We start from the raw sequence: 21,233 nt of genomic DNA on the forward strand, positions 1-21,233 counted from the left end.
TTAATTTCTGGAGGAATCTAGAATGCAATTTTTTGGCAAAAAATCAAAAGGTTAATGAGAATAAGGAATCCACATTAGAAGATTTTTTTCCATGACAGCGTCCAAACCCGAAAGCCCTGAAGAGTAAAGGAGTCTTGGGGATATACAAAAGTTAATGTACATTCACGTTAACAATATTCGCCAAATCTTTCGCCTTTTGACTTGTTCCATTTGCCAAACTTGAGAAAACGCCTTTCAGAAGGAAGAAACAAGTCCAGGAAATCATAGGATCTGCAATAATACAGTATACAAAGATTCATACTAGAAAATGAGTACGAAAAACAATTAAAAATGAATCAGAAATTGGATAAAAATGTTACTTACATGTATTTTAATGAAAAGATAATTTTAGGTTAAATCATTACAACTAAATTATTGAAAAGCGACTTTTGTTTCTTTCCGAGCACCGAAGACATTATTAAACGACCCTTGTATAAGGTGACCTACCGATGTACAATATCAGATGTCCTCTGGTCCCCCTACTGATGTACAATATGAGGTGTCCTCTGGTCCCCCTACTGATGTACAATATACGGTGACCTTTGGTTCCCCTACTGATGTGCAATATAAAGTGGCCTCTGATCCCCTTACTGATGTACAATACAAGGTGACATCTGGTCCCCCTTCTGATGTACAATATGAGGTGACCACTGGAGTTTTATGAAAAGACTTATTTTGACAATCGACTACTGACTTTTACAATTTAAACAATGACTTACTCCATTACTTAAAATGTTAAAGTCAGCTGTCTAATGTAAAAGTAAGTCTCTTCATAAAACTCCATTAGTCCTCCTACTGATGTATAATATAAGGTGACCTCTGGTCCCCTTACTGGTCCCCTACTGATGTACAATATGAGGTGACCTCTGGTCCCCCTACTGGTGTACAATATATGGTGGCCTCTGGTCTTACTGATTCACAATATAAGGTGACCCCTGGTCCCCCTACTGATGTACAATATAAAGTGTCCTTTGATCACCTTACTGATAAGCAATATAAGGTGACCTCTGGTCCCCTTCTGATGTTCAATTAAAGGTGACCTCTGGTCCCCCTACTGATATACAATAAAAAAAATGGCCTCAGGTCCCCCCTACTGATGTACAATATAAGATGTCCTCTGGTCCCCTTTTAATGTACAATGTAAGGTGACCTCTGGTCCCCCTGCCAATGTACAATATTAGGTGACCCCTGGTATCCCTGCTGATGATCAATATGAAGAGACCTCTCATTCCCTTACTGATGTACAATATAAAGTGACCTCTAGTCCCCCTTCTGGTGTTAAATATAAGGTGACCCCTGGTCCCCCCTTTTGATGTACAATATAAAGTGGTCTCTGGTCCCCCTACTGATGTACAATATAAGATGACCTCTGGTCCCCCTTCTGATTTTAAATATAAGGTGACCCCTGGTCCCCCTGCTGATATACAATATAAAGTGGCCTCTGGTCCCCCTTCTGATGTTAGATATAAGGTGACCTCTGGTCCCCCTTCTGTTGTTCGATATAAGGTGATCTCTGGTCCCCTTTACTGATGAACAATATAAGGTAGCCTCTGGTCCCCCTACCGATGCACAATATAAGGTGACATCTGGTCCCCCTTCTGATGTACAATATAAGGTGACCCTTGGTCCCCCTGCTGATGTACAATATAAGGTGACCTCTGGTCATCCTACTGATGTTAAATTTAAGGTGACCTCTGGTCCCCTTACTTATGTATAATATAAGGTGACCTCTGGTCCCCCTACTTATGTACAATATAAGCTGACCTCTGGTCCTTCTGCTGATGAACAATATAAGATGACCTCTTTTCCTACTACTGATGTACAATATTAGGTGTCCTCTGGTCCCCTTATTGATGTTCAATATAAGGTGACCTCTGATCCCTCTACTGATGTACAGTAAAATATTAGGTACCACTAGTCTCCGTACTCATGAAAAATTGATATACAATATAAGGTGACCTCTGGTCCCCCTACATATGTAGAATTAAATGTGACCTCTGCTCTCCTACTGATGTCCACTACTGATGTACAGTATAAGGTGACCTCTGGTCCCCCGTACTGATGTACAATATAAAGTGTCCTCTGTTTACCCTACTGATGTACAATATAAGGTGAACCCTGGTACAACTGCTGATGATCAATATAAAGCGACCTCTCATCCCCTTACTGATGTACAATATAAGGTGACCTCTAGTCCCCTTTCTGGTGTTAAATATAAGGTGTCCTCTGGTCCCGCTACAGAAATACAGTACAATATTAGGTGACCACTATTCCCCGTACAATATAAAATGACGTCTGGTCATCCTTCTGATGTTAAATATAAGGTGACCTCTGGTCCCCCTACTGATGTACAATAAAAGGTGACCTAAGGTACCCCTGCTGATCTACATATGTAACTTCTGGTCATCCTTCTGATGTTTAATCTAAGGTGACCTCTGGTTCCCCCCTACTTATGTAAAATATAATGTGACCTCTGCTTCCCCCTACTGATGTTCAATATAAGGTGAACTCTGTTTCTCCTACTGATGTACAATATTAGATTACCTCTGGTCCCCCTACTGATGTACAATATAAGGTGTCCTCTGGTCCCCCTACTGATGTACAATATAAGGTGACCTCTGGCCCCTCTACTGATGTACACTACAATATAAGGTGACCACTAGCCCCCGTATTAATGTAAAATATCGGGTGACCTCTGGTCCCCGTAATGATGTACAAAATAAGGTGCCCTCTGGTCCCCCTACTGATGTACAACAAAAGGTGACCCTTTTTCCCCCACTGATGTACAATATAAGGTGTCCTCTGGTCCCCCTACAGATGTATAGTATAAGGTGTCCTCTGGTCCCCCTACTGATATACAAGAGAGGACCTCAGGTCCTTCTGTTGATGTACAATATAAGATGACCTCTGGTCCTACTACTAATGTAAAATATAAGGTGTCCTCTGGTCCCGCTACAGATGTACAGTACAATATTAGGTGACCACTAGTCCCCGTACAATATAAAGTGACCTCTGGTCATTCTGCTGATGTACAATATACGATGACTTCTGGTTTTACTACTGATGTACAATAAAATTAAAGGTGACCTCTGGTCTCTCTACTGATGTACAGTACAATATTAGGTTACCAAGAGTCCCCGTACTAATGTAAAATATCGGGTGACCTCTGGTCCCCGTATTGATGTACAATATAAGGTGTCCACTGGTCCCCCTACTGATGTATAGTATAAGGTGTCCTCCTCCCCCCCCCCCCCACTGATGCACAATATAACGTGCCCTCTGGTCTCCCTACTGATTTACAATATAAGGTGTCCTCTGGTCCCTCTACTTATGTACAGTACAATATTTGGTTACCTGTAGTCCCCCTACTGATGTACATTATAGGGTGACCTCTGGTCCCCCAAATGATGCACGATATAAGGTATCCCCAGGTCCCCCTATTATGTGCAATAAAAGATTACCTTTGGACCCCTATTGATTTAAAATATAAGGGGGCCTATGATCCCTCTGATGATGTACAATATAAGGTGACAACTGGTCTCCCTAATGATGTTAAATATAAGGTGGCCTCTGTTCCCCCTACTGATGTACAATGTAAGGTGATCTTTGGTCCCCCTATTGATTTAAAATATTAGGTTACCTCTGGTCACCCTTTATTATTTTCACGTTTCTGCTAATATATATATTAGAAAGTTGATCTTTATAAAGTTATTAATATGATTATTTTGGAGTAAGACAAAGAAAATTGTCTATCATATAAAATTCAATTAATATATAAGGTGACCTGAGGTCTCCGTATTGATGATATCGATGAATTTACTTTTGTGCCTTTAATGCCTGGAGAGTTCCTAGAATGTTTTATTACTACGCAAAATGACGAACTATTTGCGGGGGACCCCAGGTCCTAGTTCAGCGTACGTTTTATCCTTCTGCGGTCTATATCTTTTTACAAAACGAATACACAGTTCATTTTACTTCCTCTCCCGTTATGGCTACCAAGTTTTGGGCATGTTTTCTTCTCCTGTTTGGAATAAGTGTCGGTTATGGTTTGATTACTTTATTATTTCTTTTACATGTCTTTTCAGTTTCATTCTTTATTGCGACATATATGATAGATGAAATTAATATTTATATGAGAAATATATATTTGGCTTAGAATTGAAAGTTATCTATAGGCTTCTACGAAGTAATACCGAGGGTTTTCTTGGCGGGTGTAAAATTTGGCGTTTTACCTGCTCAAAAGCCATTAATTTTTGCGCCATTTATTTAAACGGACACGGAGTTTCAGTTCTTTGCATATGAAAAGCACTGACTATTTTAGCCATTAAAATTTTAGAGGGCTACCATCAAAGCGCCAAAATAAGCCAAAATTAAGCCCCGTTAAACAACCCGCTATACGGTATTTAGATTTTTCTGTTTTATATCAAAGGTAAGTATATTTTCAGGTTTCCTGAGTCACTCCGATGACCTATTGCTACCTCGTTTTCATCCATCGTCGTTCGTCGTACGTCATTCATCGATCGTGATCTTTTGAACATTTTTAGCTTCTTCTCTGAAACCACTGAACCAATTTCAAACAAATTTGGCAAAAAGTATCTATGGGTAAAGGGAAACAAAAATTGTGAATTTCGTGGTCCCTGCCCCCTATGGCCTGACGGGTGGGGAATACACTTAAATGAATGCAACCTTTAAAAATATTCTCATTTTTCATGGACATCAAGCAGTCAAACTGCTGGCATAATTGTAATAAGCATTGAGTCTTCTACGAAAATCGTGAAATTCGTGGCCAAAAGGTCAGGGGTTTTAGTATAGGGCGGGGCCAATAGCTTATATTGTGAAATGCATCATTTCTTTGAAAATCATCTCTGCTCCTAGGTATCAAAGAAACAACTTAATGTATAGTTATATTTATCGAGGGTCTCCTATGCAAAATTGTAAATTTCATGGCCCCGGGTCAGGGGTACTGGTGTTAGGGTGGGGCTTATTTGTTTATATAGTAAAAATGCATTAATTCTTTGAGAATCTTTTCCTCTGTTCCTTGGTATTAAGCTTATGAATTAAGAGCCTCTTCCAAAATTTTGAATTTCATGGCCCCTGGGTCAGGGATTCCCTGTGAGAGGGGGCTAAATTATGATAATTTTACTGAAATTAGATTAATGCTTTGAAAATCTTTTCTATCCCTTGAATTAGTATTAATTAAAGAAACTATATCTAGCTATGATGAGAAAGGGTGCCTCTTCCAAAATTGTGAATTTCATGGCCCTTGGTTTTTTTGCGCTTTGGTGAGGCTCTATTATAAACAAAAATGCATTTATAATTTGAAAATGTTCTCCTCTGTCCCTGTTTAATCCGACACCTGTGTAATTCGCCTCACTGTGAATTCCGACAATAAAGGATGACTGCACTTAAGGATATGCGAAATTTGCGTCAAAATAAAATTAAAAAACAAACATTTTTCTTTTAATTGCAGGAATGATCAATATCTAAAATACAACTTTACTTAATTACATTAAATAAAAGTATGTATCTACGATGTATGAATCTGATTCATCATAATCGGGGGTCTTCATAAGTTCTTCAATCTCCGTACGATAATGAAGACGCCCACTTTTTTACTGACTTTATACATAGTAGCACATGTTTGTCTATTGTTTACCTTTAAACAGTAATTGTATATTTGCATTAGTAATGTTGTATTGAAAGGAGATTAATAGACAAACATGCGCACATGGTTTAAAAGAAAAAATGCATCTTCTTATATTCTTCTCTCTATTGTAACCAAGGGCCGTGACGCGTTGAATATCATAATTCACCACGTGATATATTTCCTAAGGTAATTTTGTGAATACGAAATTCCGTCACTTGACTTATAGGTAGTAGCATGTTTTCAGCTAAATAGGACACTGTGTTCGAACACGTTAAACAGGTCGGGCGACTTCGATTCGTACCCGAGTACGTACTCGAGTTATTGAGTTTCAATCGAACGACCATAGTTACTACTCAAAATACGTCATATGACCTTATGAACTCTACCCAAGCTAACCCAGCCATACAGTAGGATTGCTAGAGTTTCGATATGGCGTCGTCGAAAGAAAAACCCGAACATAGGAATTATTTTTTTTACTAAATATTATATTTAGCATTGCTTATCCTTAAAAGCAAATTTCGAAACGCACTTTCTATATGAACGCTTTATAATTTATATGAATACATGTAACTATGTTTATTTGATTAGATTTTTCAGGCTTACTGCCCGATAACAGCAGAGATATAAATTCAAATTCGAAACCAAAAAAGTTCAGAGCTGAAAAAGAAAAACATTTCAACCGCAGCAAAAGCTATAGAAAAAAATAACTCAACAGATGATGTCAAAATGGACCTATTCGACCGCCTTTTAAAACCCATAGAGGAAATTTATTTTATTTTCGCTACCCTTCAAACTCATATGAGTTCGCTTGAAAACAACATGTTTGTGTAAACATCCGGTCATGTGACGTCAACCAAGAGTTAATACTCGGGTATGAATCGAAGTCGCCCGTCGAGACCACTAGATTTTCTGACGTCAGGATAAATTTGCATGTAAATTAGCTATCTGTTTACTTTACCCACTGATGAATGAGTCGCAATGCATTGTGGGCTACTACAAGTACTCAGCTGTATTGAAAATAAAGGTCAACTTGAATTGTCCCTTGGAAACTTATTTTCAATTCTTTTTTGAGATTTATGGAAGAAATATATAAAATGATGTATAATCTTTCATTTCTATGCTCACATTTACAAAATTTACTTTATGAAGCCTTACATCAACTTATAATACATCGGCCTAAACTATTGTTCGAAGAGACGTACTTGTAGGTGCTATCGTGTCGATAAAGCATTGAGTTTTTTTCACGTGATATACGTGTACATAGTTTTAGACAGCAGTACAAGTTTCGCTTTTATTATTTAACCCCTAAATATTATAAAAAAGATTTTAATGTACATCCAAACATCAAAGCGTTTGCACATTATTCGAACTTTTGAAGCAACTATTACTTATATAAAACAACTCCAATATTAAATGTGAGCATGGAGCAATGTCTTGGGAATGTAATCTTTCAATTTCGGACTTAAAAAGTGACAAAGAAGCTCTACGGTTTTTCCGGTGACGAATTGAATATTATGCAGAAACCGACGAAAACAACGTTTCGCCGTTAAATCGTAAACACGTAGTAGAGTGTCATGCTTTCGGACTCATTCACTTGATTGGCGAATGGGTGTGACGAAGATATCCTCACGTGTTGAAAATTGCCTTCCATATAAGGTAGTGGTCTCGACCTGTTTAACAGTTTATACTGACAAACCTTTATTTGCCTTATATGGCTATTGTTATTAATGCGCACAGAGGATCTTACCACGGGCAACTGACCAATTGTTGATTGAGTACGTTAACGCCAAATACCGGTGCATGTTTACATGTTACTTCGAGCACGTGGTTCAGGTCAATCTATGATCATGTCAATGGAGTGCAAAATAAAAAAATGTTCTAATAAACAAAATGCAAACATTAGAAACTATGGAAAATATCTCGGGCATTTTGAAGTTGTTGTTAAGTAGAGATAAATATGTTTAATAAAATGTATACGTAGTTAGTGTCAAGTTCAGAATACTAGCACTTCAAGGGTAAGGAAAACGAGCAGCTTCTCCTCTGCATTTAAATGGACAAAACATTTTTACATAACTATACTCGTGATCACGTGTGTTAGTCAGGGAATCCACCTGACAATCGTATTCCCCGATAGTACAATAAAGGAATTTATCAAACGTAAAATTCCTGTAGTATTCGTAAAGTAACCCATAATGCAATTCTCATTCATCTGATTTGTCAGTTAAAGTCACATTGGTGCCTCATTTGCTAATCTGACGCCAAAAAATATAGTCCCGGTTCCCATGCAAAATATTTGTCCAAAAAGAAATTTTAATTCATGACAGCAGAAAATTGTATCAAAGAGATACATATAATTTAAACTTAAATGAATTCAAAAAAGATCGATTGAATTACATTTCCTCAGAAAGCTATTATAAGGTTGTGAAAACTAAAACGCAACATAACTTTTCTGTTTTCCATGTCTCCACGTGCTAGTCACTTCCTAGCCACATTTCCGTAAATAATTTACCCTATCTCGCTGAAGTCTCGCTAACTCTCACCAAAGTCACTGTCAGAGCTACTCTGAACTCACCGGGTTTTTTAATTTGCAGAACACCGAAAAATAAAAGGTTCCGAACACATTAGTAGGGGTGAGAAGCGACCGAAAAGATCCAAAACATAGCGTTAAGTGCAGTCATCCTTTTGTTCCCATTTTATTACTTTCCATGCATTGGTACGCTGTCTTATCTGACACCCTGGCTAATCCTACATAAAATTCATCCCCAAGCTTATGTCAGATTAGACAGTTTTCACTGTATACACATGTAGTTTAATTAACAGGATATTCGATTGAATGGGAATACAAGAAAGAATGTTTTATATAAAGAAACAAAATAAAATTAATGCTTGGTTAAAAAGGGCAAAGCGTGCTCAAGTCAGATTCTTGGCAGGAATGCAATATAAAAGATTGCCATAAAGATTATGCATTCAGCAAGTTATAAATAAACATAGTGTACACTGTATTGATCTAAGTTATTGCCACTGGTAAAATAGTTATTATAACCGGGTCAACCTCATTGAGGACTCCCGCCTATGATAACTGTATATCACACCTCAACCATCAAAGTTTGAGGAGGCAGAGTCCCAAATGACGTTTGGCCGATCATAAGTTTGTTCATTTACACCCGGGATCGTTTTTATTTGAAGGACCTTTGGAGGTGTTCGATTTTTTCCATTTTTGCACCTGAGATTCCTTAAATAATTGTCCCCAACATCCTTAAGTCTGGTGATCTAAATCCCCTTATTTCTGAAGATATGAAGCATTTATCTCCCTTACTCCAGAGCAGTCAAGAATAACACACAGAGCACTCTAGAAGCAGTTTTTTGTGCATCTTTTGAAGCAGAATTTCATCATTAAAAGAATAAGCTTAGCAACCAATTTTTTATCTGTGGAGAGTATATGCTTTGTTCTTCATCACAAACAGAAAAGAGTTTACAAGTCTAAGGCCATTATGTAATTATTACATAACAAAGTTGCATTTTCCCCTTAAAGGAATGAACAAAAATACAGAAATTGTTAAATACTGGGTTGATAATGAAAACTGTATCTGGTCAATTTATGTTCCAAATAAAGCCTAGGTATTTGTCTACAAGCTGCTGTGCAGAAGTTTATCTAAATGCTGTGTTGTAACTCAGGGCAGTCAAAATCATATCAGCATCTAGGGAGGTTCTTCACAGCTCCCACACTCCATTAAACTGGCTTTGATGATAAGAAACTGGAGACAACAATTCAGATGTAATTTATTGTTGTGATTTATGTAACTGGCTTTCTCTTAAGACACAAATTAGCCATGAAATTTCAGTTTAACATGCATAATTATTCTCTTTTCATGGATTTACTCAGGAATTCCAAAGGTGTTTAATGAATTTCCATGATTTATGCTAGATTATATCTTTTTGTTTCAACAAATTTACAATAAAAAATAAACATTTAAATTTTAAAATATAAATATTAAACATTTTTATGAGTTTGAACACTTTTCTATGTGACAAAATACATCACAGAGACCAGATTCAGGACATCCTCCATGATTCTTTGAGGTGGGTGGGTGTACAAAAACTGCTGATCAAATTTATAGGAAGTAATCTGAGAAGAAAGGTGCACCTTATTAGCTGAATTATAGTTATTCTGATATTTTAATTATGTAAATATGCCAAATTTTTTCATCAGTTAAATTTGCAATTTATTAATATTTCAGTACATTGATATACTTAATAGATCATGCTCATATAAGCATCACTGATTGAGAATTAATTCAAAAATGACAGTCAACATCTACATATAAATGAAAATATAACAAAAAACAGTCTCCGACAAACTGAAAAAAAACATGAATGTCAGCTGCGAAAGCATGAATGAAGTCCTGAGAACCACAAGAGGCATGCCATACCAAGTGACATTCTGCACTACATGTATATGATGCATGGTTAGAACTCAGAATAGGTATTATCATGCAGATCCTGACAGTATTTCAAGATTTTTTGGTTTTAATGTTACCTTCCTTCCTGTGAAGAATTCTTGATGAATTTTAATTCTGTAGCTTATGCATAAGGTTTATTAGACAGATCTGACTCATTTCATTATTTCTATTCTTCCAATGCAGTAATATATGTATCACTGGAGGTGTGAATAAATTAAAATAAATCATGTGTCTGTAGAAATTATCATTCTGTGAGAACATATTTTACTTGTTTACATTTTATCGCAGTTGTCGCTTGTGCTGAAAATTCATTCGCAAACCTAGAATTAGTCTATTCTTGAAAAATCAGCTTTAACACCCTTTACCGCAAAGTCTGTAGACACTATTATTGACTGCGGTCAGCTGGTGCAAATAATGTTAAGTCATATAAAATGAAAAAACAATATTCTCTGACTTCTCTCCACATTTTAGATGCATAATGCTACCTTTTTAGTCATATTTTAAAGTGTTGAGTGTAAAAAATAACCTATTATTAATTTTTACACAGAAATCTGTGGAAAAAAAAATGTAAATTCTAATTCTAATTTTAAAATTGAGTGTTTTCAAACAAAAAGTTAATAAAATCACATATTTTGTTGAAATATGCCTTTTAAAAATGAAAAATGTCTTTAATAAGGATTAAAATGATTTTTCATAATCACCTTCAAGGTATCACACCGGTAATTGTTTTCACTATATAATTCTATATAGAATAAAAAATCGTTAAAAATCGGGTATTTGTTTACATGAAAAAATATTTAGCAAAAGGTGTTAAACATTACCTGTCACATTAGCTGACACCAAAAAACAGGGTACCCACACGGCATTTTCGGACTTTTTCCATCTGCAAACACGGCTACCCTCAAATCCACGTGTTTTCACTGTGTTTATAAACACCTCGAGTGCACTACAGGAAGTAGCCTCCTATGCCATGAAAAAAATAGTTCCTGTCAAAAACCTTTATTTATTCACAAAGTACATAAAATTTACTAGGCACAGGTACCAAAGTTGTAAAAATGGCATGGAAGAAAATAGAAAAACGTCTCAAAAGGAAAGAAAAAATATTTTATATATATGGACCTACATTTGACTAAGTTCATTTTGATTGGTCAATTACCGGTGTGATACCTTTAGTGAGAGGACACACCAAGTGGAATAATTCAATTTCGCTTTTGTATTATATTAGATCTTTCTTTGATGTTGCGATATGCAATTCCTTTTGCCCTGAGGACCTTCCCTGACCAGAACTGTATAAAATGAAACAGAGACAGACACAATCCAGCTCTTGTCTTTATTTAAAGAAACAATCCGTTTATTTTATAATTACAATAAATAATTTTACACACAATACTAAACATTATGATAAATATTATTGTGTTACAATGTAAACTATTTAGACCTGAAAATAAAATAAACAATCTGAAAACTTAATAATTTTACAAAATCGCGCAAGTCTACCAAATAATCTTACCTGTATAAAATGAAGCAGAGACAGACACAATCCAGCTCTGCCTGGCGTATGTCCGTCGTCCGCTCATTTTATACCTCAACTCTTACTCCGTTTTTCATCTCCATATTCGGATCGCCTTCAAAATTTCCATTAATTACTTTAACTCCAAATTTGAATTTTTAACTATCATTTCTCTATCCTTCAACACTCTTAGTTTACTAATGCGTTTTAAAAATTACTTCCTGTCTCTTGCAAAATCTTTTAATTTCACTTGGTGTATTTAATTTATTCGTACAACTGACCCCTGGTCACTCAAATGTTATTGGACGCTCCTTCCTCCTAACCAAATACATCTTCTGATAAAAAAGAAAAACTGCATTCCAATGATTCATTTCTTAGAACCGTCCTGGTTAAAGTTCAACTTTTATTGGTTCGTCTCTTTAATTGCTTTCATCTGTTCTCGCCCGCACGTGTTATCTCTGCTAAGCTAATCTTCGCTGAGCCAACTAATGCAAATCCATTACATATGTTATCTTCTTATTTTTACTGCAATTTTTGTTATGATATAGTCATGGTGGCCTGGACACTGGAAACAGTTGTTTTATATTTTATCAAATTGAACAAAGAATCACAAAGAGCAATGAGACTTATTGTAATACGTGAGAGAGGGAAATAGCCAAGTTTTATACCCAAGTCTGTGTGTACTTAAGTGTAGCACTAAGCAAGTGACAAAACATATCTGAATATATTGAATACCTTACGTTATAGGCAAGTGTCTATAGTATTTGCATATTTTACATTCATTATCATCCCTGTAAAACTTGGGAAAACCAAGTATGATTCCATGGAGATCACTCGGGTCTAGCTCGTTACAATAAGCACTGATATTTTTTTACCAGATTCTTGAAATTCGTGTGCAACATTACTTCATCTATCAGTTAATTTTGGTATCCTTTTCAGCGTTAACGTTGTATTATACGCAGGTGACCGATATAGCCCTTTCGCCTCTTTAATTGATATTTTAACTGTCTTTATATCCCTGGATAATTACTGTACATTTTCCTAGATTTACAAAGTTGACTACAAGGAGCAATGTTTGATTTATTGCAAGTTAAAACAGAAAACTTTAAGCTTAATGGCAAGCTGTTAATGGGCACAAAATGCCTCTTACTCTCTTGATGTTTAATGTAGAATGCGTTAGTCAGCATTACTGTCACAAAATCTAGAACATTAGCATGTACATACATGTATTCATCTAACAATGACTACAAAAGGACTGCAAACGATAGTTTTGTTTCGCCATTTATATGCAGAACAATTTTTTTTTAAATATGAAAAAAGGCATTATTGTTAATTGTATCTGGTGCAAATTTAATTCATATCAATTCATAAATTACTATAATTTTATAGTTCTTCACAGAGGAAATTCGACTCGGTTACATTTAAAAATTTATTTTCATTAAAAATAATTTTACACCTATTAAATTAAGAGATCTAATTAACGAATATTGATATATCACCCCATGGTTATAGTATTATTAATCAATCTGATCAATTACTATGAGGAATACTCTGAAAATGTGCCAAATTATTAATGCGGAAAATGAAGGCGGGAATGAGGAATAAATGTTCACTTTTCTGTGGTTATTCGACCTTTAGAAGCGAAGTTTTGCTACTAAGTTTGAAAACAGCTGTAGTGTTTTTACATTTCAATTTAATTTCATGAATATGCTTATTACCTGACTTTTGCGAAGAGCACCGACTTTTACAGTCGACAGCTTACTTTTACACTTGGACAATATACGGAAGCTCTTGACCAATAAAAGTATTAAATTCAGCATTTAATTACACGAAAATAGCGGGCTGAAATGCAGCACATATGTTTAATAGTTAATTTAGTTTAAGAAGTATTTTATTCATAATATACAAAGAAGTATACAATGAACATGGATTGAACAGCAGGCCAACGGCCTTAGTTGCCCATGAAGAATATGACCCTCAAATACCGCCCCGTTCACATACTAATGCCCCTAACACCATACCTATGACCACTAGAAAGTTTTTTTTATCTATGATCAATTCTGTACCTCCATACATTACATGTTTAAATGGCGAAGCCAAGTGTCAACAGTAAAAGTCATCGTCTCCGCAAAAGTCCACAATGAACTACATTTATATTGTGTGACATTTATTTTTACACCAATATATCCATTTTTAGAAAACTTGTGCAGAAAACCAGGTATAATTGCATCACAAAGTTCCGACAGAGGACGTCTTTCTGCAACAAAAGCTGTTGATAGGAATTACATTCAGACATTTTTAGAGTGCTCACACACTGCGGCTAACAGAACAATAGCGTGGATTCAGGTTGACCTGAGGAGACCCTTCAGAGTAAACTCTGTGACAATTTATTACAGGAATGGTACGTATATAGATAAATCTATTATGACCAACGCTCCAATGATGATTATGATCTAATTATGTAATTAATCATGATTTAATTTTGAAATTTAATTTCTCTGAGATGTAACTTTTTACATGATTTTAATGACCTCTTTTAAGAACTCTAGATTGCATAAATCTACACACATCCACTTTCAATGTAGCCATTCAAACATTTCACTTAAAAATGCCTATCAACATTATATCACGAACGTTCTAAGAAATAAACGTGTCTTTTTTTTTATATAATCATTGTTGATATTGTATGCAAAAAATTCATTCGTTCTCTATACTTTTATTGAAAATTTATTGACATTGAATTCCATGAAACTTACAAAACTAACTGTTTAAACATGTTAAAATCTCTATGAAAATAGATATACTGACTTTTTTAAAATTCGTTGACAACGTCGCTTTTCATCATATTTGACTAAAATTAAAATCAACATACGAATATATTGAAATGTACATTTATAATGAATTATTGGACGTGTATTACCGATCGACAGATGTTTACTCCTTCATGGCTAGTGATCCTATGATTTTAGAGGTCCGTATTTACTCCGCTCTAGATTGGTATTGTTTAAATTGATTTTAAAGCTTGATTACTTTTTGTTTTCTCCATTTATAAATCATATGATTAAATAGAAGTTGGGTTGTTTAATATAAAAACCAACATGTTCCGTCATCAAGAAGAATTCAGCAATATGATAAAGTCGAAAACAACGTTGTGAAAGTTTAAAAAACTTAATTTCTGAGAACAGCGTAACTTTCTTTTTAAGGTTTATAAATCCGTTACAATTATACACATTTAATTAAGCAATTAAGAGAACTACCTGAGAGTGAATTCAATTTGAACGTTTGAATTATAGTGTGCTATATACAACTGAATAACTAAATTTTAGAAGTCTATATATTTTTGAATGACCTCGTATAGCATGTATTAGTAAATAAGTATTTTATTAACTTCTGGCAACGAATCCATAATGATTTTATAATAAATAAATGTCTGGGTTTTTTTTACTGTTTTGAACACATTCCAAGGAAAATATAAAAATAATGAAACAAATTGACGAGGATAATTTAAGAAGTTTATGTCGTTCCCTCAGTTGATTATTTTAATTGTATGGATTAAACATGTTAAAGGGACCGATATATCAAATGGTATAATGTCTATTTTGTATACATCTTCTTAGAAATTAACTGGAAACCATACCGATTTCGTCAGTTTTACTTGGATGTATCAAACACATCAGCAGCTGTCTCCACCACATTAACACCACAGAGGGTGCGATGCTACAAGGACAACACTACATACCCAGCCACGCCCCCTGCTGTGATTGACATTCCTTGTAGACAGACATCACGTTATGTCATCCTAGAAACCACATATAATGCTCTCGAAAATCCCCCACTGGAGAATGGGTCTATCCTAGAAATATGTGAAATAGATATTTTTGGTAAGATCATAAAATGCTTGAAGAAAAAAATGGCATAATGAAAAAAAAACTCATTTAAAAAAAATCATATATATATATATATATATATATATATATATATATATATATATATATATATATATATATATATATATATATATATATATATATATTCCAAAGGTGGGATCAGATGCCCAGTTTGTTACACGTTCTCGCAAAGTTTACTTTTGAAACTGATGATGAAAAGACTCAGCATTTATTATTTATTGGTTAATTGTGCAGAAAATCGAACCAGAATATGTTAAGGAATTAGGGCACAAAAATATTACTGTTTTTGGCAAAGAAAATGGACAAACAAAGCAAGCAAAATGCCCAAATTGGTGTGCCAAATTTGAAGGTGTAGAGTTAAATCTCATTTATGAATAAGAAAATTTATGTTGATTTCTCATCTAAATTAAAGAATACGAGGGCTGTTCAATAAAAATGTCCTCGGTGCTCGGAAAGAAGCAAAAGACGTTTTTCAATGATTTAGTCTTAATGATTTAACTTAATATTCTCTATTAATTATAACACATGTCCATATTTTTTAATCCAATTTCTTATTGTTTTAGTACTCATTTTGGGGTATGACCCTTAGTATACTGGAAGATGGCAGATCTTATGATTTCCTCGACTCGTTTCTTCCTTCTGGAAGGTGTTTTTTTTTCAAGTTTGGAAAATGAAACAAGTCAAAAGGCAAAAGATCTGGCGAATATTGTTAATTTGAAAAAAAAAAAAATTTCTGTTTATCCCAAAAACCTCTTTAATATTCAGGGCGTGCGGGTTTGGACACTGTCATAAAGACATTTAATGTAGTGGATTCCTGATTCTGTTTCCTTCCTCTAATTAAGCTTTTGATATTTTTGCAAAAAAATTGCTTTCCAGACACCTCCAGAAATTAAATTGCCTCCCCGAATACGAATTTGAACATCAAGACCACTAAAATTAAGAAAATTGCATATAAATCTGTCTTTGTGCTCTTGCAATTCCTTGCTTTTCTCATACCTTTGCTGTTTTTGTCAAGTACACCTTATTGTAAATTTCGTTTTGAGAGTTTTAAGCAATAAATTCAAATTTCACTATCTGTTTGAATTTCAAACAAACGTTAATAACTTCAATTACTTATATTTTAAAATAACTGTTTAGATATTCTTTAACGCTGTCGTTTTCACTCATTTTTCAAAACATATGGTGACCTTTGAGTACTAAGCTTTTTTACTGTCAAACGTTTCTTTAAAAAGTGTTAACTACTACCGATATGATGTCATTCAAATTCGCGATTTGTCTTAATTAAAGTCAATCATAGATCTTCAGTGATTATTTGTTGAAATTTGGCAAATAAAACATTAGTTGTAATATTTTATTGTTGGCCAGGACACGGCCCATTTTTGATGCCCATTATATAATTTTCATCATTGAAATCCACCTGCTTATTTGTCTGTAAAACAGACATTGGTTGCCGTAAATTTTACATATTTCAGTGAATATTTCTTTCGGATTCTGAACGAGTTTAACAGCAACTTTAATAAAGCGTTTAATTTCACTCTATATATAGTTTACTGATTCTTTACCATTCATTTTAATGCAGTGTCTCGAATAGCCCTTGTTTTTCCAGCTTCTCACAGTGAAACTATTTGTTATAAATTAAATTAAATTCAGTAAAGATTCAATGATGCGAAAAAGTCAAGCTTAATGTCATATGATTTCTGTATTGTATGTCATACCGTTCAGGACATTATTTTTTGAACAGCCCTCGTACCTTAGGTAAGATCTCCACAATTTCCAAAAAATTACAAAGACTTATTTTTTGGTCTATGAAATAGCATAAACATACATATACCAAAGTAGGAAAAATAAATCATTCTTCTAATATCATAATATACCGATATTTCTTCCCCGTGTGAATGGGTCCTCACCTCACATTCTGAAAGTTTATTCTTAAGGTGCTCCAATCCTTGGGTTCTGAAATCAGGCATTGACTAATTGAAAAAGCTCATACAAATGTGTTTTTACCCACGGTAATTCTTCAAACTTCATCTTTAAAGTAAATTCTTAAATTTAGGGAAAATTAGTAAATCTCAGATATTTTTTTTAAAGAAATGCCAAAAAAAACATTAGTACTAGTCTTGCTATGCATTTTTAAATTAAAATTTGATCAACAAATATATATTAGAAAAAAAGGAAATGAATCCAGACCTTTGAAGAAATTGCAGAATTTTAGCGCATATTAGGTACTTTAGTTTCTTTAATTACTTCCATCATTTTACAACCATAGCGTATTTAGATTTTCCTATCATTGCAAAACACTATAAATCACTTCTAATTTTATATCATGTTAATTAACATTGTTATCTACGGTTAGATTATAAGAACCTCATTTTCTTTAAATATGTATTAATTAAAATACTTTCATGAAGTAAAATTTTCTACTTTTAATATGACCTTTTTGAGAACTCTGAAGAACTTTGAAGTTCATTGAGAGGTATAAAATGAAAATTGGTGTATGAAAAAATTTAATTTGCAAGATTAATTTTGATACTTTTCGAATCGAAATACAAATTAAAGAGTTATCCTTCTTGGCTGAGGATCGGGGTACCTTGAAGTTTGTGTACAAAATACATTTTTGGCTTCCTAAACATTGAAATAAAAAACAACTATACCTTAAAATCATATTCATGACATATAACATTTTAAACCATAAACAAAGTTCAAATTTTCAATATTGCATTAATTTATACTGTTATATAATTGAAGAATAAGAGGACAATGGGGATACTGATGGAGAGTTTATGTAGCAATAAACACGTCATAAATGGCATATCATCCAGCCCTTCAAATTCGGAGAGTCACACTCTCACGATCTGCACGGGATGCTACTGATGATCAAGGGTATTGTGCCATAAATGTGCATGCTTCTGAATTTAAAAGTTAAAGCCATTCTAAAAAAAGATTCTGAAGAGAAAGAATGAGATAAACAGTTGTTGAAGTCGTCAATAAAACCGAGACTATGCGCCGTCAAATACAGGATGTGGTCGACCAAGGGCAACAACGCAGGCATAGGACAAATTTATCTGCACTATTGCTTTTAGAAATGGACTGGTAACAACAAAGCAGATAAGGTCTCATCTTCAAATGAACACTGATTTACTAGTGAGTGGTCAGACCATCAGGAATCGACTGCATAGATTTCACTTATACAACTTATACAAACCCGATGTTTCGTGTCATTCTATGTTATGAGGGATCGTCAGGATATGACCAGTCTACAATGGTGTCGTCACCATCAACACTGCGATAATAGAACCATGTAATGTTTTTAAATAAATCGAGGTTCACTGTGGAATTTTTGGACAGACGCCTTAGGGTTTTGTACTGACGTAACGAACGTTTTTATGACATTAAAGTTATTAGACATAGTTAGTACGGGAGTGCATCTGTAATGGTGTGGAAGGCATCACTGTTGCCGATACAAGAGACTTGAATATGTTGTTGCTGGATGTGTCACAGGGCAGTACTACCGGGAGAACGTCTTTGCCCCCCAGATGTGCCGTTTGCAAGTCGTAATGTACGCTGTTTCATTTTTCAAGATGATAATGTCTGATGCAATAGGTCCAGCATCTTACTCCAACAGCAGAATATCACTTCATTACAAAGGTTCGCACTCAGTCCGGAACATTCTTCCATAAAGAATGTCTGGGACATGCTTTGACAATAGCTACGCGAACGTCGAAGTCCTCCTGCCAGTAACCAAACACTTACTGCAGCATTGCAACACGATGAATAACCTTCATAAATATTCGTCTCGTTTATCTCACGCACTGAACCCGAGCTTGTCTGGCCAACCGAGAGAATTTTAACCACTATAGATTCTGTTCCACAATGCCTTATGACCCTGTGTTGGTGTCGACCCTCATTCTGGAGAATCCGTCATTTCTTACTGTACACAGGGTTTTGAATAAATTGACAGATGTTTTCTCAATATTTTTCTCTCATTTTTTCTTTCCTGACCTCATGATCTGCATTTCATTTTCCTTGTAAGTCAAATATCCCTAATGTTTTAATAGTATATAAACACCTTATTTTAATGCTTTGTCTTATAGGATGTCGTACTGACTGTTTCGGGGATACCTGTTACTCAAATGGTGTATGTGACACGTGTGGAGGAGGGCACTGGGGACAAACCTGTCTATACAACTGTCCCTCGAATTGTTATATGGGATCTTGCGACAAATATAGCGGATTCTGTAATCGTGGATGTGAGCCTGGATTCTGGGGAGTTAACTGTACCGAGAGATGTAGCGGTCACTGTTTGAATGAGATTTGTGATCATGGAAATGGAACCTGTATCAGAGGATGCAACGCAAATTTTGCAGGAGAAATGTGTCAAAGTAAGTGCAATGATATCAAACATTTACAACTGAATTTCAGTTTCATTACAGATGTGTCTATAAATGATTTTGTTATTTGAATCCGCACTTCTTTTAGATAAATAAATGCGATGTCAATTTATTTAACAATAATTTTCGCGCAACTGTTTGAGTACAATACTAGTATCATCCGACATAAACCATGGTAAATTTTGCAACTTTTCAGCGCATGCGTACAATAAAAAGGAAGACAATATTTTTGTGTTGTGTAATACAGAGATTCTTTTTAACTTTTATTTTTCTTCCTTAATGTTGATTCTTTTTTTTTGGATTTTTTGAAATCTTTAAGAACTGCACAAAATTTGAATGTGTCATACAAACATTCTACTTTTGTCAATTTTCCCGTTTTTCCGTCACGGTGTCACTTTGGTAAACTGTGAGTAATATTATTATTTATTGGCTTGGCAAGTTCTATCTGTTATCAGAGGGTTGATGTCCCCTAATTATGTTTTAAATGTCTTGGAAACATATTCAGATGAAACATATGGAGATAACAAACAGTATTCAAGATCAACAGTCCATAAAATTATACAAAGTATGAACAGAACAAATACGGATCTCCAAAAACATTGGAGGTGTGGGAGCAGGTGCCATGGATGTAATAAATATAAGAATCTCGACTTTAAAATATATATGCATTTAAGGATGTACAACACACGTACCCCAAAAAATTCCTGTCGTTTAATTTTCGTTATTTTTGTATATTTAGTACGTGACAATATCTACTGCATGTATGCACATTTTGGACAAAATCGTTCGAGTGGTTTTTGGACAGGAACTTCCAAAAGTTACCCCCCTTTAGTTGTTTATAAGGAGAGAACATTTTTAATCAATGAACGACATAAACCTTGATTTTCAAAAAAGCCAGGTTAGATATTAATGTCAAATTTCATTGGCTTATTCCTTTAACCATTTAACTCAAAAACATAGTCATCTTTTTGATATACGTATCATCAAAACAATTTTTAAAGACCTTAAACTGGAAAACTATGAATTATCTAAGCCTTGAAAATTGCGTATTTTTTAAATTCAAATTTTTTTTGTGAAAAAAACCTGTCGTTTAATTTTGGTAAAAAACTTTCTTTAGGTAGCTGGTAGTAAAAATAATCTTCATAATTTTTTGTATAATTTTTGTACGACCAGTTTTGATTTAATAGCGAAAAATTACCCCCTCCCCCTTTCTCTATAAATCACGTTCCCGCGCGTCTTTCAGACGGGGGTCGATCACTTTGTTATATGAATCTACAAAAA

At 34.5% G+C, this 21,233-nt stretch overlaps 1 protein-coding gene across 1 annotated transcript; it reads left to right on the plus strand.

The window, feature by feature from the left end:
• Positions 1-4,000: 4,000 nt before the first annotated feature.
• Positions 4,001-19,943, plus strand: LOC134246754 (protein crumbs homolog 1-like; the record flags this gene model as incomplete). The annotated part of the gene is made up of 4 exons (XM_062729117.1): positions 4,001-4,085; positions 13,854-14,057; positions 15,274-15,537; positions 19,656-19,943. Coding segments are annotated over exons 1-4 (814 nt in total), but the record flags the coding sequence as incomplete, so codon positions are not given.
• Positions 19,944-21,233: the final 1,290 nt, after the last annotated feature.

The sequence above is a fragment of the Saccostrea cucullata genome, unplaced genomic scaffold (genome assembly GCF_032062105.1).
Source record: "Saccostrea cucullata isolate Sc308-1 unplaced genomic scaffold, CSIRO_AGI_Scuc_v1 ctg159, whole genome shotgun sequence".
NCBI lineage: Eukaryota > Metazoa > Mollusca > Bivalvia > Ostreida > Ostreidae > Saccostrea > Saccostrea cuccullata.